Source organism: Acomys minous, assembly GCF_964271855.1.
Source record: "Acomys minous genome assembly, chromosome: 10".
Lineage (NCBI taxonomy): Eukaryota > Metazoa > Chordata > Mammalia > Rodentia > Muridae > Acomys > Acomys minous.
The window spans coordinates 47,658,568-47,682,926 of record NC_140491.1 but is presented as its reverse complement, the minus strand read 5'-3'; the positions used below and the strand labels follow the sequence as shown (position 1 = coordinate 47,682,926).

At 43.6% G+C, this 24,359-nt stretch overlaps 1 protein-coding gene across 1 annotated transcript in view; it reads left to right on the top strand.

The window, feature by feature from the left end:
- LOC311607260 (uncharacterized protein) overlaps window positions 1-24,359 on the top strand; it is a 102,009-nt gene that overhangs the window by 30,664 nt on the left and 46,986 nt on the right. The window contains exons 12-16 of the mRNA XM_084798942.1: window positions 5,607-5,729; window positions 5,835-5,941; window positions 8,926-8,983; window positions 18,128-18,234; window positions 19,068-19,140. Coding sequence (XP_084655068.1) covers window positions 5,607-5,729; window positions 5,835-5,941; window positions 8,926-8,983; window positions 18,128-18,234; window positions 19,068-19,140 — 468 coding nt within the window. The remainder of the gene's footprint in view (window positions 1-5,606; window positions 5,730-5,834; window positions 5,942-8,925; window positions 8,984-18,127; window positions 18,235-19,067; window positions 19,141-24,359) is intronic.

The following is a 24,359-nucleotide window of genomic DNA, read 5'->3' as shown; positions in this document are numbered from 1 at the left end:
TATGACTATGTGACTCTTTCTCATTTCAAAATGATGAAACAAACCTTTTACCCCTGCAGTATTTTTACAAAAGTCATCTTAGCTTAAGAAAAGCCGGTATCATCACCAGTGTATTAATCCGTGCCTCAGTCGTACCCATGGCACGGTCTTACTTAGGTATCTGCAAGCTTCTCACAGGCCGGCCCTCCACCTCAGTCATGGCCCTTGCCCTGGAGGAGATTGTACCGGTCCATGCCACACAATCAAGGAAATCAGTCATGAGAAACAGCACCCTTGACAATGTAGACCCCATCTTCTCTGGAGCAACTCAGATTTTTTTTTACATCCAAGTCAGTGTGAAATAGAGGCGCAGAGGGAAACACGTAAGAGCAAGGTCAGCGCTGGGTGTTTTCTGAAACTCACTGCTTGTTACTCAAGATCGAAAAGGACACACATTGCTGCAGAATCTACAAAACTCTCTGCAACAGGATTTTCCGCCGATTCAACCCCTTCGGTGAAGAAGTTTTGTATGACTCTGGGGAAATTTTATTAGCCTTAATTTTTTTTTTTCGTTTTATATTGTAAAAGCACCGTTTGAATCCAGGGCCAAGAGCGTGTAACGTGGATCTTGAACACGCCTCCATCTCTGACCCCCAATTTTTCGAGCACTGACTCCCCTTCATGAGAGTTCCCTCACACTGTTCCCCCCCCCCCACCCCCCACCTGGTACAGCTCCCGGATCCAAATTGCTAAGGATCTGGAAATTATGTGGAAACCAGTAAGCCTGCCATCTTAATGGTGACAAATATATGCTATTTATTAGATCATCCAGATTGTCCAGTTTGAAACAACACTTGCATGTGGCCTGGTTAGGAAATATGATCTATCAGTATCTGCTTAGGCATAGGAAAACCAGGTTGATTTTAAAATAGGGTCTTGTTTGTTTTTTTTTTAATGATATGATAATGACACTTAAAAAGTTAATTGTATGGTCATATGCTTATATTTCAAAATTATCTTCAGGTAGGCTCTCAATATGTTGCCCATATTTATTTAGGCTGCGTGGCTCAGGGCTGGAGAGATGGCTCAGCTGTTAAGAACACTTGCTATTCATTTCCCAGCACCATGTGGCCACTCACACCATCTGGAACTCTAGTACCAGGAGACCCAGTGCCCTCTTCTGGCCTTTCTTGGCACCAGACACACACGCAGTGTGCATATATACATGTAAGCAAAACACTTGTTCATATAATTTTTAAATAAAAACAAACAAACAAATCCATTTGGCTTAAGTGACCTTTTTTCCTGCTTGTGACCTAATGGCCTGAGCCACAGGAGGACAGGAGGGACAGCCATGCCTTAAAATGTGAACATTTAGGAATTATCATTTTTTTTCTTTTTCTTTCAAGACAGGGTTTCTCTGTGTAGAAACCCTTGGCTGTCCTAGACTTGTTCTGTAGACCAGGCTGGCTTCAAACTCACAGAGCTCTGCCTGCCTCTGCCTCCCCGAGTGCTGGGATTATAGGCATGCACCACCACACCTGACTTGGTTTTAGGAATTATTTTCAAAAGGAGCCTTCTTGTAACATTTTCTTTTAAAACTTTTTGTGGTTTTTGTAATATTTTCAATCCTTGTTTTATATTGAGGTATTTTATTATGTGTGCTAGTGCACATTCATAGGAGGGAATTACTTGCATATGTTATAAATAAATATTTTCTCTCCTCAGATGCCTGGATGTGTTGTAATATATAATTACATGATTGAAAGCCCTGTCTCTTCCTACCTTCTTATTTTCATTTTTAAATTTAGTTTTATGTAGGTTTGTGTTATTTAATTTTTTTTTCAGTTTAGCATACTTTACAAGTTGTTGTTCATAAGCCCCTCCTGCTTTTCAGGTAATTTCATTTCTTCTCCCAAACAGAAGTGTCCGCATGTGTCCTCTGGGCGCTTCAAACGTGCGACAGGGACTGAGGACACTGAACTTGCCCTTCCCTCACTTTGTGTCATTTTTCTCTGCCGTCCATTTTCCCATCCTAGTAAAAAACAACAGGGTTCGGTAAACTATACTGAGAAACTGGGGCTGGGGGAGCCCTGGTCTCCAGCCCACCCGCCCCTCCAGCAGCACACCCGGCCTTTCCTGCGGGTCTCCTGTAAGATGCGTTCACATCCCTGGTGACTTTGTCTTCACTGACTTTGCCCCAGTGGTGTTGTTGCCTTCCATCTCTTTTAGAAGGAGAGGGGTTCCTGTGATCATTTGTCTTAACTCTTTAATACATGGAGAAACAACATCTTATGCGTACGAAGAACCCCGTGAGTCTGAGGCAAACACCACTGAGAGGCAAACGCATGCACTTTCCCTCCCTCAGGAAGCCATTTATGCGCACATGGCAGGTGCTTAGCTTAAATTCCTCAGTGGCGCATGCCTTTAATCCCAGCATTTGGGAGGCAGAGGCAGGCGGATCACTGTGAGTTGGAGGCCAGCCTGGTCTACAAAGTGAGTCCAGGACAGTCAAGGCTACACAGAGAGACCCTGTCTCGAAAAACCAAAAAAAAAAAAAAATTCCTCAGTGAGCTAAGGGAAGTGAGGCCGAGGGAAGACCCCACAGACAGAAGAAACCAAATGAGTGACTATCACAAACTAGAGGGATGACCATGTAATTGGGAAGCTTTGTACACGTGTCCCTGAGACACTACCCCCCCCCCCAAATATAAACGCTTGCCACGAAAGTGCCTTGTCATGTGGACTGGCGTACTGAGGCTCTCTTTAGTAGTGGACCTACACTGCAGAGTTTTGTGGCAGTTCTCAGAACCGATGAACGTGGAATGTTCTTTGCGGGACATGTCTCTTCAAGAGACACAATCGTGCTTTGAATGATATGTTGAGATGACCAAGCTTATTGATTTAGTAAAATACTCAAAACCTTCATCTTCACGTGCTGAGGTCGGCCAACCCTTGCCTCCATGAAGCCGTCGGTTAAATGGAAAAATAAGCAGGACACCAAAACCACAGGACAAATACCGTGGCAGAAACGTGGGTTCTCGGAACCTGCGAACATGTAGAGGGAGGTCTGGGGAGAGAGGTGCATCCCAAGAGGGGACAGTCAAAAGGCAGCATGGTGGAAGGACAGCGAGGGAAGAGGAAATTCAAACTGTATATTATTCCCTCTGTACGTTTGAGGTTCATAGGCACAGGACCTTTGATAGTGAAAATTAATGCACACGTTTGTATTAGTTTTCTGTTGCTGCAATAAAACACCATGGCTGAGGTTGGAGAGATGGCTCAGAGGTTAAGAGCACTGCCTGCTCTTCCAAAGGTCCTGAGTTCAAGTCCCAGCAACCACATGGTGGCTCACAACCATCTGTAATGAGATCTGGTGCCCTCTTATGGTATACATGCAGACAAGACACTGTATATTAATAAATAAACAAAACCTTAAAAACAAACAAAACAAAACACCATGGCCAAATATAACATAAGGAAGAAAGAATTTACTTTGCCTTAAAGTTCCAGAGGGATGAGTCCATGACGGTGGAGCCGAGGCACAAAAGCAGCAGGCATGGCAGCAGGAAGCTGGCAGGTCACTTCTTGAACCACAAGTTCGAAGGGGAGAGAGAGGGGGGCACGGGGGTGGGGGGGCGGGGGAGGGCAGATTGGTCCTTTTCATATCTGCTGCCTCTGGCACACACCTGGTGGCCAGCAGCAGATGATGATGTTAGAGGTCGCTAAGCAACCTGGAGGCAGATCAGATCAGATTAGAGCATATCAGGCAGCAGCCTAGCAGATTGGCTTGTGAACTAACAGTAGCCACTAAGGCTGTAGCAGGCTCCGTTGCATGTGGGTGGTGGGGAGACATGGGAGGGGCAGTGACAGCCCAAGGGGGTGGGCCCGTCCAGTCACTGCAGCTGAGGGAGGTTTTGATGGCCATGAGTAGGGGTAGGAGCAGGCAGAGATGCTGGTGGAGACAGGAAATTTTTCAGAGAGGGGCATCTGGGAGGGAGGGGTATCTCCTTTCATGGGTATCAGTTCATGTGTCCACAAAACTGTAAAGGTTACTCTGTTTACTATCTAGGGAGCAGGAGGACCATCCTTGAGTGCTAAGATACACACATTATGCTGGGTGTGAGTTGGAATCTTTGGGAGAAATCCCAGAGTCATTTCAGTCATCACCCAATGTCCTGGGGAATGTTTGGGGTGGCTAGTAAAGGAAAAAAAAATCACTAATTAGCCAATGTTGTACGAAGGAAGCAGGAACCAGATGGTCTGGAAAGCGCAATAACTGGGTTGGGGGTCCTGTAGACCAATCCAGTCATAATCTGAGTCATGGCACCAATGCAGGGGCATCAGATATGGCACAGAACACACCCCAACACCAAGTTCTCAGCACACAGGAGATATATTACCCCAGAGGGACAAGCAGGTTTTTTTGGGGGGTGGGAGGAGGCCACCTCTGGATTGGACAAAGGCAGCAGCAGCAGAGGTGGCTGTGGGAATAGTTTATAAGCAGAAAAGGGGGGGGGGTCTGTGCTGGAATGGGTTGGTGAGTCCTGATTGGACAGGTTACCCAGTGTAGCCGAATAATGAGTTTTGATTGCTGGACCTTGGTGTTTAGTCTCAGGAATGAGTTAGTGGCCAATAAGGGACTAGGCCATGGGAGTTAGCCTTAGGAATGTAATCCAGTGCTTTAGCAAGGAAGAGGGCAAAACCTGCTGGTCCCATGTTTGCCGTGTTCAGGCCTGTTCGAGAGCCCTGTATTTCTTTTGCAGAGGATCCAAGTTCCATTCCCAGCACCCACATGGTGCCTCAGAACCATCTGTAAATCCAATCCTAGGGGATGCAATGCCCTCTTGTGACCTCCAAGGGTGCCAGACATGTTCTAGGGACACAGACATACATACAAGCAAAACACTCATACACATAAATAAAATAAATCACTAAAACACAAAGTGAAACGAAGTCCAAAGGAGTAATTCTAAAAAATTAAAGTAGTTAAGATTAAAATGAAAATAAGCAATCAAGGCCGGGCATGGTGGCACACACCTTTAATCCCTGCACCCGGGAAGGAGGCAGAGGCAGGTGGATCACTGTGAGTTTGAGGCCAGGTTGGTCTACAAAGCGAGTCAAGGACAGCCAAGGCTGCACAGAGAAACCCTGTCTCCAAAAACAAAAACAAAAAAAGAAAGAAAGAAAGAAGCAATCAAACTGAAAGGTGGTGCTATGCCTACAGCCCATGTTTATTCATACCAGGAAAGGCCTCCTTCCTCCTCCTCCTCTTCTGACTTTGTTTCCAGAAGTCACAGGTTCGGATGCGGCCTGATCACTAGTCAGTGCACCCTCCCAGTTGAAAAAAAAACTCTGTGACCTAAATGTCCTTTCTGCTGGGGGTCCCAGGTCTGAATGCGCAGACCTGCAAATGAGCAGTCTGACCGGGTGTCTGTCTGCACGATGCTTCCTGAGACTGCGATTGTGTGTGCCCTGGAAGGCTCCCCGATCTGTGCTCACTGCAGCCGGCTGTGGGGCGCACTTCTTGGGATCCAGTGCAGCTCCTCCAGGCAGGGTGGCAAGTGGGCGCGTCAGGGTGTTGATTCCCTCAGACTCACCCAGCACACTTCTGCTTTTCTGTGCAGCCTCTGGGGGTCCAGTCACCCATGCTGACTGAATCCAGCCTCTGGATCGACTACCCTGCAGACTGGCCTGAACCAGTTAAGTTCTCCAGGCAGCCAGCGGTCTACAACCCGATCGAATGGAGGGTAAGGCTGGCTTTAACAAGATTTTCAAACTTGGGTGATGGAATATTGTGTCTTTAAGATCATTTAAACCTTTTTTTTTTCCTTTTTTTTTTTTTTTAAATACAGGAAGACATGGAATCACGGTCAGTTCCTCTAAAGGAGAGTAAACAGCAGGTGACAGTCTTGTCAGGAAAGGAGGCAAAGGTACAACAGACACGTGAGCAGCAGAACAGGTACAGCCTTTCATTTCTCTGAGTAAAACCAGCTTAGCAATCATCAAAAGGGTTAAAGCCACGTGCATCAGACATATTAGATTTATATACATGAGTGTGTGTGTGTGTGTGTGTGTGGAGAGAGAGAGAGAGAGAGAGAGAGAGAGAGAGAGAGAGAGAGAGAAGAAATTTAAATTTAACACACAGTGATCAGAGTATAGTGTTAATTATCAAAAGAAAGACAAATCAATTGAAAAAGTAACTATTCAGATGAATTTTCTGCTTTGTAAAGAGTTTGCAGTTTTCTGTTGGATTCCACGTTGGCCTAGGTTTTGTGTTCTCCGCAGTCTGTGGGCGTCACCTTTAGCTTGTGAGTGTTCTGCCCCGTTCTAACAGCACATAAGGCCTACGCACCTATTTGATTCATTTCCCCCATGCCAGGAAAGCACAGCAGCAGGCATGGTGATGCGAGCCTGTGGCCCCAGCACTCTGCAGGTGGAGGCAACCGTGAATTTAAGGAGCCCTCCTGCCTGAGAGACATAGCCAGATTCTGTCTCAAAAACCTCCAGGCCTGGAGTGTGGATTGTTGATAGTGCCTTGGCCTCGCATTAGAAAGCACGTATAGTCTACACCCAACAATGCAAGAAGGCAGGAACGAGGGAGAGAAAGAAGAAAGGAAGAAAAAAAAAATGAGGACACTGCAGTTCCAAAACCAAACTGCCTTAGTTACAGTTTTATTTCTGTGAAGAGACACCATGACCACAGCACCTCTTATAAAGAGAAACGTTTACTTGGCACTGGCTTACAGGTCAGAGGTTAGTGCATGGTTGTCACAGCAGGAAGCACGGTGGTGTGCTGGAGAGGAGATGAGAATTCTTCTACCTACTGGTCCACAGGCAGCGGGAAAAGACTGAGCCACTGAGCCGGGCTAGAGCATCTGACACCTCAAAGCCCACCCACTAGTGACACACTTCCTCTAACAAGCCACACCCACTCCAACCAGGCCATACCTCTGAATAGAGCCACGCCCTATGGGCCTAGGGAGATCATTTTTATTCAAACTACCACAGGAACACTTCACACTAACCCGGGGCCTGCCGCAGCCTGGCAGACATATTTTTTCCTCCATCTTTCTTTAGAAAGTGGTACATGATCATCATGGAGCAGGCAAAAAAGCTGCATACTTCATCGTTTGCCTCCCTTCCCCTCCTCACCCTAGCAAGAGGGTCCTATTGGACCTGGAACAACACAGGGAAAGCGCTTCCAATGATTTTTCTCTAGCTTTTTGGCTCTTTCTGTCTGCACTCTCTATCTGACTGTGAGCAATGTCTGGGGCTCAGCTTCCCCACCCTGCCCAGCGGCCTCCCAGGGCTCCCTCTGCCCCTCAGGCCATGCAGGCCATGGCTTTGTTTCTGGCCCATCATATAACCAAGCTGCATATAAATTGCTCTGGGGGCCTCACCACATGTTTTCCAAAGACACTGAAGCCAGGAGCTGGCTCATCTGCAGCCACAGCCCCGATCAGACTTCCCAGAGTCTGAACACGGATCTATACATAATGGCAGCCGAATGTTACTTGAAAGAGAATTCCAAGAAAGATGTAAAGGGAGGCCAAGTTCTATGCTCCGTATGTGGGCTCAAATTAAAGGGCGCATCCCATTTCCAAATCAATGCAAACCATATTCTGATTTTAAAAGTACTGAGATCAGTGTATCACACGCAGGCTCGGTTGGATCACGTCAGACAGTTGTGAGAACAGAAAGGCATCTGGAATAGAAACTCAAGTTACAGCTACAGATGATGGCTGCCTTAGGGCTGCCATTGCTGTGATGAAACACCCTGACCAGAAGAAAATTGAGGAAGGATATGTTTGCACTTCCACATCATTGTTCACCATTGAGAGAAGCCAGGACAGGAACTCAAACAGGGCAGGAACCTGGAGGCAGGAGCTGGTGCAGAGGCCATGGAGGGGTGCTGCCGACTGGCTTGCTCCTCATGGCTTGCTCGGCCTTCTTTCTTACAGAACCCAGGGCCACCAGCCCAGGGGTGGTACCACCCACAATGGGCTGGACCCTCCCTCACCAATCACACTAATTTCAAAAAATGCCCTACAGGCCTGCCTACAGCCTCATCTTATGGAGGCATTTTCCTCCCTTGAGACTCCCTCCTCTTTGATGACCCTAGCTTGTCTCAAGCACCTAAAAAAAACTAACCAGGGCAGTTTTCCAGTCTTTTCTATCTTAGGAATGTTTTATGTTGTTTCGGGTTGAAGATAAGCAATGGGGTCTTTTAAATATGTTGTTTCTATGCTGGAGAACCAAAATTGCCATTTTTAATTGAATTGTATTATCATGTTAGTATCACTCATTTAGTATAGCAAAATTCATGAGAACGAGTAACTGGTTTTTCAGTTCAGCTTTAGAAAGAGGAATTTTGCCCACCCACTGATTTCTGTACTTTAAAAATCTGAATATAATTTGCATTAGTTTGGAGACAAAATGCGCCCTTTAATTTGAGCCCACATACGGAGCATAAAACTTGGCCTCCCTTTACACCCCACGCTAGCCTTCTTGGAATTCTCTTTCTGAGTACTGTTCAGCTGCAATTATGTATGGATCCGTGTTCAGACTCTGGGAAGTCTGATCGGAGCTGTGGCTGCAGATGAGGAAGCTCCTGGCTTCAGTGTCTTTGGAAAATATGTGGTGAGGCCCCAAAAGCAATTTATATGCAGCTGGATGATATGATGGGCCAGTCATTCTTAATCCTTGAGAGTATTTTGGCTGTCTGTCACTCTTTGATGAGAAAAGTGGAGGCAGAGAAGGTAACTAAAAGCTTTGTTGTTTTATTTTAAACAAAGATTAACTTTTATATACATTTTTATATATAAGGCTAATAACACACACATACACATATATACATATATACATTTAGCATACAGAGTTGATCATGCTCCAGGATTTTTCAAAGAACCTAACTCATGTCGTATTGTATGTTTCACTCTGAAGGATTTCTAAGGAACCTGGTTCTGATGATCTGGACCCTACAGCAAAAGAGACCGCTAAGGTAAAATGCTGCTTTATTAGATTAATTTTCTTGTTCTGAATTCAGCTTTTCCAGTATTTATTCATAAGCTATACGGTGCCTTCTCTATTATCATTTTTATATGGAAAGTTTGTCAGAGAAAACCTTCCTAAACAGTTTTGCATGCTTAATTTGTTTTGTTTTGTTTCATTTTTGTTTTTGAAACAGGCTCTCTCCATGACGGTGGTTCTCAACCTTTGGGGCACGGCCCCTTTGGGGTTGATGACCCTTTCATAGGGGTCACATATCAGATATCCTGCATAGAGATATTTATACTTTTGAGTCATAACAATAGCAAAATTACAGTTATAAAGTAGCAATGAAAATAATTTCATGGTTGGGGTCACCACAGCATGAGGAACTGCACTAAAAGGTCACAGCATTAGGAAGATCTGTGTGGTCCTGGCTGTCCTAGAGCTTGCTACAAAGACCAGGCTGGCCTCAAACTCGCAGAGATCCTCCTGCCTCTACTTCCAGAAGGCTGGAGTTAAAGGTGTGTGAACCATGCACGGCTTGTAGTTAAATTTTTTAAAAAACTTTGATGAAATCCGAAGAGATTGGGGCCCTGAGAGTTGACTCGGTGGCCCAGATCTGCAGCATAGCAGGGAGACCCTGCCAGCAATTCACTGACGTGTCTGACTTCATTTTCAACTGCGGTGACAAAACACCACAGCCAAGGCAACGTAATAAAAGGAAGCGTTTAATTTGTAGCTCATGGTTCCGGAAAGGCAGAGTCCACGAAAATCATGGCGGGAAACATGGCAGCAGGCAGCAGGCAGCTGGCCGGCAGGCGTGGAACTGGAGCAGTAGCTGAGGGCTCACATCTTGGTCCACAGAGCAGAAGGCGGAGAGAGCTAACTGGGAACGGCAATCTCAGAGCCCAGCCCAGTGACACACACACTCCTCCAACAAGGCCACGCCTCCCGATCCTTACATGAGCTTCTGGCCACGCCTCCCGATCCTTACATGAGCTTCTGGCCACGCCTCCCGATCCTTACATGAGCTTCTGGCCACACCTCCCGATCCTTACATGAGCTGCTGTATCGGGGCCAATTCTTACTCCAGCCACCACACCACACTAGAGTAAAAGTGAAATTTGAGCAAGATTTTTGGGATAAGTAAACACTGTGATTTTAAAATCATACTGACAGGACTTATCCCGTATTTATGCCTAAAGTATGTATCGAATCAGTTATCATAATAATTCAAAGAATAAGCATTTGTCTGCAATATAAAGCTATGCATCAGAGAGCCTGTGGGTGCATTTTCCTCTAGCACTTTTTTTTTAGTTTGAAGAGAGCTTGTTTCCTATTTCTATTTTTTTTATGCTATTTTCATTGCTAATATGAACATTGTGGAAATATAGACATGTATAGACAGCTTATCAGTATTTGCACTACAAAAAAAAGCATACTGTGTTCTGTCAGTTTTTCTATTAAAAGTGTGCTTGACATCTTACCCGCCTGTGAGGCCCATGAACTGCAATAATGACCCGTGTGGTAAGATGCAATAGCAGCACAGATGTCAAGGGGGTAACCAGCTCCTTTCTGAAGAAAGCACATGCCTAGTACTGTAAGTTTGGCTATCCGTAGGCAGGAGCTCACAGGCCCCAGGGGTGGTCCTCTTGTTGTTATTCCAGGTGAGCTTTGTAAAAGCAACCTTTATTCTCCAGGCTCAGTTGTTGGCTGGGAGGCTCACTGCCTCCATCTGCTAACCTAGGCCTAGTCCTGGAAGCTTCTAGCCTCCGTACAGTCTAACCTAGGCGTCGAATGTTTTCAGCCTCTGAGACTTACTGCTTAATAAGCTCACCCTTACTTGTCCTTTCTGAGCTCTGGGCCGGCTGGTTCATCTCAGCTGTTCTGGCTCAAACTCTTCTCCCAGCTGACTTATTTAATCTGTTTTCTCTCTCAGCCTGGAATTGCTCTGCTTGGCCTCAAACTAATTCAGCAATCTGCTCTAATCTTCTGGCTTCTTCTCATTTTCTGGTTCAATGCCTCTTCACCTGAGTTCTCTCTCTCTGCAACCCATCTCTCTATTACTGTCTTGGTAAAAAACTGCCTCTTAAGTAGCTGCCCTCTCCTCTCTCTTCTCATGAGAGTTGGATGTATCCTATTCTGTCAAATCTTCTCTGATTCATCCCCTTTTCCGACACTCAATTACGCATCACTTACAAACATGGGTGCTTCCTTCTACAAACTAACTTTACCTTCATTTGGGATTAAAGGCATGTGCCACCATGCCTGAATCCAAGCTTTTCTTTACCCCATACTTGCTCTTATACCAGGCTGGCCTTGAACTCAGATCTGTTTGCCTCTGTCTCCTGGATTAAAGGCGTGTTTGTATTCCAGCTGGATCACACAGACAGCCACGGTCTGAGTTAACATTCCTCCACAGAGCATAGTGTTCAGTTGCCCTCCAGATACATATCTCTCTACCCATAAATGAGAGAAGCTGCCAGACTCCATCAGAGGAGTTTCTTTGTGCAGTTGATTGTAGCTAACGCAGAAACTCACAGCTGGTGACACTGCAAAGAATAAGTGTCAGTAGAATGCTCAGATGAGACCCCTACACTGCACCGTCTCCCCAAGGTTCAGGGGCTATTGTAGAAAGGAGGTGGTTAAGAGCCACGGGTCTAAGAGGACCCAAGTGAAACAGTGGCCTCTGGACATGACAGGACTGTTGCCCTCAGGAACTCAAGCAGCACTGGTTGTTTCCATAAGACTCGCACAAGAAGCAGCCAGTCCACATTCTAGCATGGAGAAGGAAGGGGGTCATGGTCCACCTTCCTGCCCCCTCCCATGTTGGCAGAGGGTGAGGAAATCCATGATCCAGCGGATTACCTTATACTCAGGAATAGATGGGCAGCACAAATCAGAGTTATGATTAAAAACAAAAACAAAAACATTGTGATGGAGAGGAGACAGAGGAGGAGTTGGAAATAGATATAAACAAAATACATTGTCTGAAATTCTCAAAGAATTAATAAAAATATTTTAAATGAGTATGTATAGCATGTTTTAGCCTTAATAACAAGTTTGTGAAACAGAGATGTAATAACTAGATGGTAAATGTCTGGTTTTAAATTTATTTCTATTTTAGTTTTTTAAAATGTATTCGATAAATTTCTTGTATTTCATTTCAGTATTTCACATATCTGAAGCCTTTTACTCTTTATTTAAATACACTCCCTAGCGCTTCTTTTTCAGTCTATGCTTCAAAAGGTTAAGAAACATACTTATGCCTGGCATGGTGCTTCATGACTTTAATCCCAGCACTGGAGGCAGAGGCAGGAGGACCTCTGCGTTCCAGGAGAGCCTGGTCAGCAGAGCGAGGTCCAGGACAACCAGGGCCACACAGTGAGACTCAATATCAAAAACAAACAAAAACTTACTTCTTTGTAACCTGGAACACCTAGAATGCATTTTTAATTACATTTTAATGTTTTTAAATATAAATAAATGAACATGCAAATGGATACCTTTGATGTAATTTTACAAGCAATAAACCATCAAGAATAACAGTAGTTTAAAATTTGATATTAAAAATAAATAAATTTTTGATACAGGATCTCACTATGTAGCCCTGGCTGGCCTGGAATGATCTATGTAGAACAGGCTAGCTTTAAATTCACATGTTAAAAATTTAAACACATGCTATTGATTTATTATCTATTAGGAGTTGTAATTCTTGGTGATTTTTCCCTAGGAGTTTGTCAGGGCTTTTAAAAGGAGGAGGGGGGAGGAGAACAATGTAAGAAATAGAGAGGGCAGTTTACAGTGCATCCCCCACTGATCTCCTCATGAAAGTAGATACAGATTCTAGAACACCTCTTGAAGTCTTTAGGCACACCTCATTTTTGCACGCCTATAATTGCAGCACTCAGTGAAGCAGAAACAGAAAGATCTCAGTGAGTTCGAGGCCAGCCTGGTCTATAAAGCAAGTCCAGGGCTACACAGAGAAACCCTGTCTCAAAGACAAACAAACAAAAGACCAAATTTTGTTGTTAATTATATCTTTTCATGCTGTATGTTTTTCCTAGATTTCTGATTACTAATTCCTTAAGTAAAAATCAAGAGACTCTTTCTGGTTTTTTGTTTTGTGTGTGTGTGTGTGTGTGTGTGTGTGTGTGTTTGTTTTTGTTTTCTATTTGAAATGTTAAAACTTTCAGGTAGGCACATATAGCTATAGCTATGGTTAGCTAACTAAATTATTTCTTTTTTAAAATGGGAAATGTCTTATATTTTTTTTTAGAATTTCATCCATGTACATACCATGTTTTAACCAAGGCCAACCCTCCCTCCTCCTCCTCCAATTCCTCCTAATGACCTCAACTCCTCATCCCCCAACTCTTCTAATCTCACCTGCCCTTCGTGTCTCTATTTTGAGCCCACGGAGTTCACTGAGCACTGCCAGCGCATGCAGGGGTGTAGGAGCAGGGCAGCCTCCCAGGGCCCACATCCCTATGTGCCCGTAGGACCCATTTTTATTCAAACCACCATAATCATAGTATCTTCATGCATACGTGACATGGCTCATCTCTTCTTCTCCCTCACTCCTCTCTTCTGTTATACCATGTCCCCTCTCTCGTCACCTGCATCCCATTGCCCTGGTATTGCCAATCTTCGTCAAGTTCCCTTTCTATGTAGATAGAAATATACATGTGAATAGTTATGAATCTTTAATCTACAATTCATATGTAAGAGAAAACATGAAGTTTTTGTCTGGGTCTGGCTTATTTCCTTAGCATAGCGATTTCCAGTTTAATCCCATTTCCTGTGAATAACATTATTTCCCTTTTCTCTATGGCTATACAAGTTCCTATTGGTATATTAGCACATTTTTATACATTAATCTCTTGGTGGAGATCCAGGCTAGTTCTGTTTCCTGGCTTTCATGGCTAGTGAGGAAATCAGTGTGGGTGTGCAAGCATGTTAGTGGTTCTCTCCTAGAGCCTGGAGATGCAATCCCAGGAGTGCTCAGAGCTGGATCCCATGGCAGGTCTGTCTTTAGTTTTAAAGGATCTTTGGTGCTGATTTCTATAGAGGCTCGCCCAGATTTTATCCCTGTCAGCAGGGCAGTGGCCTCCTCATCCACATCCTCACCACTGCTGACCATCCACAAGGACAGCTGTTCTGACACGGTGAGACACAGTCTCAGAAGCAGCTTTAATAATTTTTCTATCCTGCTGATTGCTACAGACAAACAGCCCAACACGGCCACTAAATGGAGGAAGGGTTAGTATCAGTTCCCACTTTGGGGCTAGCTCACCACGGTGAAATCCTGGCAGCAAGAATGTGAGTGAGCTGGTCACATTGCATCTGCCACCAGGAAGCACAGAGATGCAGGGGAGACCTCAGCCCGCTGGACCTCAGCTCGCTGGACCTCCCCTTGCTGTCTCCAATTCATCTATCCTGAAACTGCAGCTCAAGGGAGGGTGATACCCACCGCCAGTGCTGGTCTTCCCACCTCAGTTAAACCCTTCTGGAGACACCATTATAGACAGGAGTGCTGTGTTCCCATGATCATCCTAAAGAAAGTCGGGCTGACATGAAAAACCTGCCACCTCAGCTAAAAGTACTGAACATCTTCAAGCATCTATTGGTCACCTGTGTGTCTTCTTTTGATAGCTGTTCAGTTCATCAGCCGATAGGCTACATGATTGGTTTGTTGATGTTTAATTTTTGCTCTTCTTTTTAGATCCTAGATATTAAGCCAATGTCTAATATGTGGTTGGCAAAGTTTTGTTGTTGTTGTTTTTGTTTTTTGTTTTTTATTCTATGGCTGACCTCTTCACTTTGGTAACTGTTTTCTTCACTGTTATTTTCAGTACTGGAGTCCTCTGTGGAAGGAAAAATGATAACTCACCTGGCTTTGAAGTGTTTTCCTCAAACATTTTACAGTTTTTCATTAGGGTCTTTGATCTGTTTTGAACTGATGACTGTGTTGAATGAGATGTGTTGGCATAGTGTCCTTGTAGACTGTGTACAGTTTGCTCTTGTCTGTTCAAATGTTGATTTCTCCACTCCACTCTCTGGAACATTCCAGACATTGCATTGTGATGTTTATTCTAAGTATCTCCTGTTTCAAGTTTATGTGAACTAGTCACCATTTTTTCCCTATGTTGTCAATAAAAACCAACTAGCCAATGCTGAGCAATAGCAGAGAATAGGGTGGGACATCCTGGTCCTGTGAGGGGAGGAAAAAGAGGAGGAAGGAGAGGATGGAGCCAAGAGGGAGAGACTGAGAAACACCAAGAGAAATGAACCAGGCCTAGGAGATGATTTAAGAGCAAGTATAATGTGGGAAATTTGAATGGGAAGAAACTATAATAGCATGGAGGTTTAGGATGGAGTAATTATTGTGCAGAATTGTGCTATAGTCTGATTAAATAGATCCTGGTCTCTCTGTGTGGTTATTTGGTTATAAATCTGGTTAAGGAGTAACCACTGATTTCACTAAAATAATAATTCAGTATTAAATATTAATAATCATTCAACAGAGATGTTCCTGGCTTCTAAGTGTGGAGAGCCCCTGCCCCCGTGGTCTAAGCACCATCAATCAGAAGCTGTCTTTTCTCCAGTGTGTGTTTTTGACAACTTCATCCCCCCGCCAAAAAATGGCTTTAAGTTCTTGGGGCTACGTTGCACCCTGCATTCTATCCCATTGTTTGTCTGTTTTAATGATTTATTTTTATGTGTATGGGTGTTCTGCCTGCATATAAGGGTACCGTGTGCATGTAGTGCCCCCCAGAGGCCAGAAGAGGACACTGGGTTGTGTGGACCGTGAGTTGTAGACAGTTGTGAGCCGCCAGGTGGCTGCTGGGACCTGAGCCTGGGTTCTCAACAAGAGCAGTACGTGTTCTTAAGTGTTGAGTCACCTCTCCAGGTCCCAAGTGTCTGTCTCTATGCCAGTATAATGCTGCCTTTTTTAAAAATACAATTTTGTAACAGAAACTGTCATTTAGTACCTTCAAGATTTCTCTTTCTTTAATCCACTTGGACTTGAGTTTTGTGCATGGTGATATATATTGGTCTACTTGCATTTTTCTACATGTAGACATCCAGTTAGACCAGCACCATTTGTTGAAGATGCTATCCTTCTTCCATTGAATAGATTTGGCTCCTTTGTCAAAGATCAAGTGTCTGTAGGTGTATGGATTTATTTCTGGGTCTTTGATTCGATTCCATTGATCAACTAGCCTATGGCTATGCCAGTAGCATACAGTTTTAATTACTGTTGCTCTTTAGGACAGCTTAAAATCAGGGATGGAGATTCCTCCAGAGGATCTTTTATTGTACAGGATTGTTTTAGCTATTCTGGGTTTTTGTTGTTGTTGTTGTTGTTTTTGTTGTTTTTCCATATGAAGTTGAGAATTGACTTTCAAGGTCTTTAAAAAATGATAGGGATTGCATTGAATCCGTAAATTGCTTTTGGTAAGATGGCCATTTTTACTATGTTAATTCTCCCAATCCACGAACATCTTCTGCTGTCATCTTCAAACTCCTTCTTCAGAGATTTGAAGTTTTTTTTTTTCTTAATACAAGTCTTTCTCTTGCTTGGTTAGCATACCTAGATACTTTATATTACTTGTGGCTATTGTGAAGGGCGTAGTTTCCCTAATTTCTTTCTCAGCACAGTTGTCATTTGTATACAGGAGGGCTAGTGACTTTTTTGAGTTGATTTTGTATCCAGCATGCACCACCAGGCCTGGCAAGGATTGCTTTGGTCATTGGGAGCCCTCAAATATGAATTTTCCTAGCACTGATAAGCAGTGTTGGGATTTTGATGTGCATTGAATCTGTAGATCTTTTTTGGTGATGTACCAGCCTTCACAATGTTAACTCTGCCAGTCACAGGCATGGCAAGTCTTCCCATGATCTGTGTCTTCTTCAATTCCTTTATGTACCTTTTTTCCTTATGGATGTCTTAACCTCCTGTGTTGGGTTTATTTTTAGGCGTTTTGTCTTTTAAGCTGTTGTGAATGGATTTTCCTCCCACTCAACGCTTTCTCGCTTAGTTTGGTTTTGGCATGTAGGAAAGCTACTGATTTTTACATGTTGACTTTGTATATTGGTAATTTGCTGAAAGTGTTTATCAATCCTATGTGTTTTCTGGTGAAAAAATAAATCTGTTTCCTTGCTGAGTTGTACTTCCGTGTTGGTGACTCTGTCAGCCATCTTGCTAACTGCTCCTCAGTGCTGCTGACAAGTGCCTGCGGGCTCCGAATAGAACGCATCTGCTTGGTTCATTCTTTTTAAGGTCATCTGTCATTTTTACCAGGAAACTGTTACAATCTGCTTCTGGCATTCTACCCCTCCAGGTATCTTTGATTTTGGTGTAAAGAGCTATGATCTGTTGAAGGCGTGAGTTTCAGGTACTGAAAGTCTCAGGTGAGTGAGGCGTCTCTTCACCACTAACTGATCTGCCGTGGTGGAAGCGCCCCTTCACCAATGTCCTCAGCTAGTGAGGGTGTGGCTTATCTCTTTCGCAAGCGGCCCCTGCTTCCCTCCCCTCCACAGGGAAGGTGTTCAGCTTCTCCGACGGTTTTGTTTTTCTCTCCTTTCATTTGGTGATTCGTGAAGCCTCTGAGATACAGCCTGTGTTTTTCTCCTCTTTTTCTCCGCCCCATCCATGAACTGAGTTTTGAGGGTGGCTGGTATAATGGCTCCAGTCGGGGAACAGCATTTCCCAGGAAAGGACTAGCACTGAGAAGGCTCGGTGGAGAGGAGAGACACCATTTATTTCTCTCTCTTTTCTTTCTTTCTTTCTTTCTTTCTTTTTTTTTTTTTTTTTTCTGTTTGTTTTTCAAGACAGGGTTTCTCTGTGTAGCCTTGGCTGTCCTGGACTCACTTTGTAGACAGGGCTGGCCTCAAACTCACAGCGATCCGCCTACCTCTGCCTCCCTCCCGAGTGCTGGGATTAAAGGCGTGCGCCAGTACCACCCAGCTTAATGGGTGATTGAATCAGCCCTTTTTGTTTTTGTTTTTATTTTTGTTTCTAAACCATTTATTTCTTATCTGCCTTACACCATCACATTCACAGAGTATGTCAGGAGATTTTTAATTACATTAAATATGCCATTTTATGAGTTACTGAGTTACTGTTTTTTTGTTTTGTTTTGTACAGGATGAAGTGGTGTCATTTTTAGATCCCCTGGAAGAAAACAAACCACAGATGAAGGAGTTTTTAGTAACTGAAGCGGCCCAGTCACAGGCAGGCGTCAAGCTGGAGAGGTGCGCTTGTTTCCTCTGTAACAGCCTTCCAGGCGCTCTGTGGGGATGCAGTCAGCACTGCTGCCACCTGAAGGAGTAAACAGAGAGGAACGAGTTTCATTTATAGTTTATGAGATATAAATTATCATAAGTAATTTATAAATAAACTATTCAGTGCGGGCACAAACAGAAGGATTAAAGAGGATTGGTACCCCACTTTAATGATGCATAGTACCCGTTACATCCCAGGATACTAAAGGATTCCACATTAGTTTTACCAATTTTGTAAACTACGGGCTTTTGCATATTTTACTCAATATTGAACTTAATGTCTTATTTCCATTTTCATCACTGCTTCTAATATGCATGTCTTATGAAAGTACATTGCTAACCACAATGGGACTTGAAAGTCACTTTCTTGTTTGGATGACCATACTTGAGATTGCTGTGTCTGAGGAATGCTTACCTGATGGCATTTCTGGTTGACTGTGATCACCAGACTCCACTTAGGTCTCAGAGTTTACGTGTAGTGAGCACAGGAAGGTGGAGTGCCCTGTCTCTGTTCGCATTAACCGTTCTCCAGTGAACACGGGGACCAGGTGGGCAATAACAGAACACAGAGTTTTCGGGTTCACACAAGAGTCGCACACTGCCAGGAAGATGACCGTAAATTAGCCTGTGTGCTTTCTCAGTGTCTCCCCTATTAATAGCTTAAAATGAATTGTTGAACCTCGATATACAGAAGCAATTTTCTACATAATACAGTTTCAGTGTGCTCAACACAATCCCAGATGATGTGAGAGGGTTTTTAAAGAACCAGAACTCATCCATTGGTATATATGTTTATTCTGAAGGTTCTCCACCAAACCTGATCTTAGTGACCCTGAGCCCACAACAAGAAAGGACGGATGTAATTTTGATACAAAGGTAAAAATCTTTGAGGTTAGTCTTTCTTATTGCAAGTATGGGTTGGTTTTTTAGCATTTATTCTTAAATTCAATGATCCAGTTATTATCCTTTTATACTGAAAGTTGATCAGAGAAAACAGCCTACATAGTTAGACTTAGTCCACTGGTCTGTACTTTGCACCCCTCACAAAGAGATAGTTAGTATTCTTGGACAGCAGGGTGGACAAAGAAATGGTAAGGAAAAAACAAAGTGATGTAAATCTTAAAGAAACTTTCCCCACAATAAAGTAAAGTTTGGGGGAGAATTTGTGGGACAAATATACCTTTGTGTCATTTTTAGATGATATCAATACAACTTTTTGTTTTGTTTTGCTTTGTTTTGTTTTTTCCAGACAGGGTTTTTCTGTGTAGCCTTGGCTGTTCTGGACTCACTGTGTAGACCAGGCTGGCCTCAAACTCACAGCGATCCACCTGTCTCTGCCTCTTGAGTGCTGGGATTAAAGGAGTGTGCCATCACGCCCAGCTACAACTTTTATTATACTCATGACTACAGAAAAATCTAAGCACAGAGCTGAGGGGTGGCTCAGTGGTTAGGGGCATTCTCTGCTCTTGCAGAGGAAACAGCTTTGGATCCCAGCACCAGATGGCAGCTCACAACCACCTGTGACTCCAGTTCCAGGGGATTAGATGCCCTTTTCTGGTTCTACAGGCATGCGTACAAGCAAAACACTCATACACATGAAATAAATGTAAAAATTTTAATATAGCCACTCATCATAGTGATCAAGGAATTTTCTGTCCCTTGGTTCTAACTACCTAGCAGAGGTGTGTAAATTGTTACCGCTTCAATGCCTTTTGCTTTATTAGTAGCATGTGGAGTTTTTAAAAAAGGTTTATGTTATTATTTGTGGGGGGGGGGGCACTTACACCTGTGTACAAGCATGCATATGTGCACCTGTGTGCTCTTGCCCCTGGAGGGGTGTTGGATCCTCTAGAATTGTGTGTGTGTGTGTGTGTGTGTGTGTGTGTGTGTGTGTGTGTGTGTAAGTGTGCATATGTGCACCTGTGTGCTCTCGCCCCTGGAGGTGAGAGGGGTATTGCATCCTCTAGAGCTGGTTGTGTGTAGGTTGTATGAGCTGCCTCATGTGGGTAGTGGAAAACCAGCCTCTTAAAGAGCAGCCAGTGCTCTTAACTGCTCAGCCATCTCTCCATCCCTTACTATGATATTTTTAGGAAATTAGTTGTATCATTTTTAAAAAATTATTTGCAGCGTAGTAATGACGGTGTCAGGTGTATTCATGCATTCCATCGCCAGGGTGTGGGTTATCAAACCAAGTGCCATGCGTTTGGTAGGAAGTCCAGCCACTGAGCCACACGCTCAGCACTGGAGAGAATTCCTCATCTGTGACACTTCCAAAAAGGAAGCACACTTTAATGTGTAGATGTTGTGTTTCTGTGTTCAGTTTGAATTTGTTTTCTCATACTAATGTCGCCATGTGGTGGGCTCACCCAATGAGCAACTTAACAATTGTAGTGTGGTCTAAGCCTCAGTGTTTGTCATCAAAGAAGGAAAAGCAAGATGAGCACCGGAGCCTACAGTCCTCTTGCTGGAAAACACCTGCCAGCGTTTTCAAGTACCCTTTCTCATAAAGTCGCTCGGCAGCACTCTCGGCTTGACTAGCGTTAGAACTTACTCCTGTTCCCCCTTCTAATTGTACTGTGTGAGCCCAGATCCAAGCGTGTGTGGCAGTGCTCCACCACACAACACCTCCCTCAGTGTCGACAGTCAAATATTAACATAGAGCTTCTTCAACTTTGAAACTCAGGAACCCTCAGGATTATACTCTGCTCAACATCCCAAAAGAATCCACAGGTAAAGACTGACTTAGCAGCTGTGAGTGTCACAGCTGAGCGTGCTAACTGGGTAGCAAAACATCAGTGCTGGGTCCAAATTTCCAATATTTGAGCAGTATCTGAATAGTATTTGAAGACTTATAAATCTGATATTTGACTAGTGATAAATTATAATTATGATTTTATTAGCTTTTTCATAACACTCCATAGGCTATGGAAAAGCTAGAAAGCAAGACCTCTGTGTCTGCTGTTGATACAGAAGTAGGAAGACAAGTGTTTATTTAAAAAAAAAAACATTTACATTTCTTCTTCTTCTTCTTCTTCTTCTTCTTCTTCTTCTTCTTCTTCTTCTTCTTCTTCCTTTTTTGCTTTTTGGGAACAGGCTGGCCTCCAACTCACACAAAGATTCCTCAACCTCACACAAAGATTTGCCTGCCTCTGCCTCCTTGAGTTCTGGGATTAAAGGCCTGTGTCACCACACCAGTTTACGTTTTACATTTCCAAAATATACTGATACTTTCAAGTACATGAATCGGCAAGCCCAGACTCCCCCTAACTCTTTCACTCTCTCCTCTCCCCAGACCCGCTTCAGCAGAAGCCTTCCTGCCACCTCTGTCCCCAGGGGAACTCCCTCTCTCCCACTGCCCCTCTCAGCTTTTCCTTCTTGCTCCCTCATCTCTATGGCTTTGTACATCATCCTCCACCCAGAATCCTACAGCCATCCTACTTGCCTAGGATACAGGGTGAGCATCAGCAACCAAGGAACCAAACATCCAACAAACAAAAAAAGACCAAGACATCTACACCAAGAAACACCTCACACATCACTGTTGGCTCTGTTAATTAACAATTAAACTTTATTATACAACCCAACTAGCTTACACAAGAAGGAAAAAAAGGTTAAAGGGACAGAAGAGTGAACCTTCCGGTATCCGTTCCACGGGACGGGTCCTTAGGTGTCTCTCTGTCCCGTGAGATGGTCCGGTTGGTCTCTCCGCAAGCTCTCCTCGCCTTCACCTGTTGTTTTTCTTTTCCCCACCTTCCCAGTCACATGCAAAGGGCGGTCTCCTTCTCCCTTCGAGGGTCAATTAGGAAAACAATAGCCACGGTGGGGTCCCCAGGTCTGCTTCCTGAATTCCAAGCCCAGGATGGCTCCACTCAGTCTGTCACAAGGTATTCATGGGGTGCCCCAAGGGTAAAGCCCGCCAAGATTGCTTCCACCTGTGACAAAGCTTAATCTTTCCCACACATCACAACTCCAGATGCCTAGATCCCAGCACAAGCATGAACAATCATGACACTACGCCTCCTCCAGAAGCCAGCCACCCTATTGCCCTAGGCCCTGAGAAAAGTAGTTTAGTTGAGGCATAAGACAAAAAGTTCAAAATAGCAATTGTGAATATGTTCCAGACCTTAAAGAGGATATTAACAAATGCCTTAATAAAAACCATGAAGACCAATAAATGCAAACAGTTGAAAGAAATAACAAAATACAAGACATTAAAATAGAATTTAACAAATACTATCACTAAGTAAACCCAAACTTAAATAAAACCGGAAACAAGAAACTCAGCATGTCAATCCAAAAGCTCAGAGGTAAGCCTCACCAACAGATTAAAAGACATGTAAGAGAGAATCTCAGGCATTAAAAAGAAGACAGGCATTACATAGGCTTTTGAAACCTCAAAGGCCACCCCCAGCGACACATCTCCTGCAAGGCCAAGCTTTGTAGACAAGGCCTTTGACAAAATCTCTTCATAATAAAAGTCCTAGAGTGCCAAGAGGCATACCTCAACATAATAAAGCCAAGTTGCAGCAATACCACAGCCAATAGCAATCCAAGTGGAGAGAAACTTACAGCACTTCCACTAAAGTCAGGGACTAGAGAAGAGGTCCACTTCCTCCAACCTGTTCAATCTAGTGCCTGAAGCCTTAGCTAAGAGCAATAGGTAATTGAAGGAGTCAAGGCACTACAAATTGGAAAAGAAAAAGTCAAAATATATCTACAGATGAGATGATTTTATGCATTAAAACTGTACCAGGAAATGCCTGCAGCTATTAAACACTTCCAGTAAATAGAAGGATACGAAATTAACAGACAAAAGTCAGTAGCTTTTCTCATACTGAGAAAATGAAAACAAATAAAAACTTTTATCATGTCAAAGAAATTGAAGAGTCCTAAGATTGGGAGACCACCTCATAAATCATTACAATTAATATAACTAAAGTGGGCATCCTACCAAAAGGAAACTACAGATTCAATGCAATTCTCATCAAAATTCCAATACAGTTCTTCACAGAAATTGAAGAAACAATCTTAAACTTAAAATGGAAACACACATATGCACGTGCACGCACACGCGCATGCGCGCACACAGACACACACACACACAGATTAATGAAAGAACTGTTGAAGCTATTATCATCCAATTTCAAATTGCACTGCAGAGCTATATTAATAAAAACAGCATGGTATTGGCCTAAAAACTATCGACTCAAAGAACCAGACACAATAGGACCTAATTTTTTTATTTTAAAAAGCCAAAAAAAAAAATATGCACAGGAGAAAAGACGTTTTCAACAAATGGTGCGCATCACACCGGGCGGCTGCATGCAGAAGAATGCAACTAGATCCACATTCATCACCCTGCACAATACTCAACTCCAAATGGATCGTGGACCTCGGTGGAAGGCCAGATCCACCTAACCTGGTAGAGGAGGACATAAGGAACAGACCTGAACTCACTGACGTGGAAAAAGGCTTTCAGAACAGGACATGGACAGCACCAGCACTAAGATCAACAATAACTGGAACCTCAGGAAACCGAAAAACTCTGTATGGCGGAGAACACCGTCCTTCAGACAAAGAACAAGCCACAAGTGCAAGCCAGGCAGGGTCCCAGTTCTGAGAGGGAGAAGCGGACACAGGCCCCACCACCAAGCAAAGAGCTGTCTGCAGTTAATATCCAGCCGTAAAGAAAGAATGAGCTTTCTCCAATGCAGTGTCACTAGGTGTGCCAGCCACACTCCAGGGCAGGTCACATGCCCAGAGCAGCTGGCCAACACAAGACGAACTCGATGGCATTTTGTAGTATTTTTCTTTGATTTGGCGCTTTTCTTTTCTTTTCTTTTTTCTTTCTTTCTTTTTTTCTTTTTTTTTTTTTTTTTTTTTGTCTTATTGGTCTTTTCTTTTTTGTGGGGCTATTCTTGCTTTTGGTTTTTAGTTTGTTTTTTTTTAAGGGATAGAGAAAGAATATAAAGTTAGGTGGGGAGGGAAGGTCAGGGAGGAGCTGGGGCAGGAGAGAACATGGTCAAAATATATTGTATGAAATTTTTAATTAAAAAATAAAGTATAAAATGTCTAAATCGACAACCCATAAAATT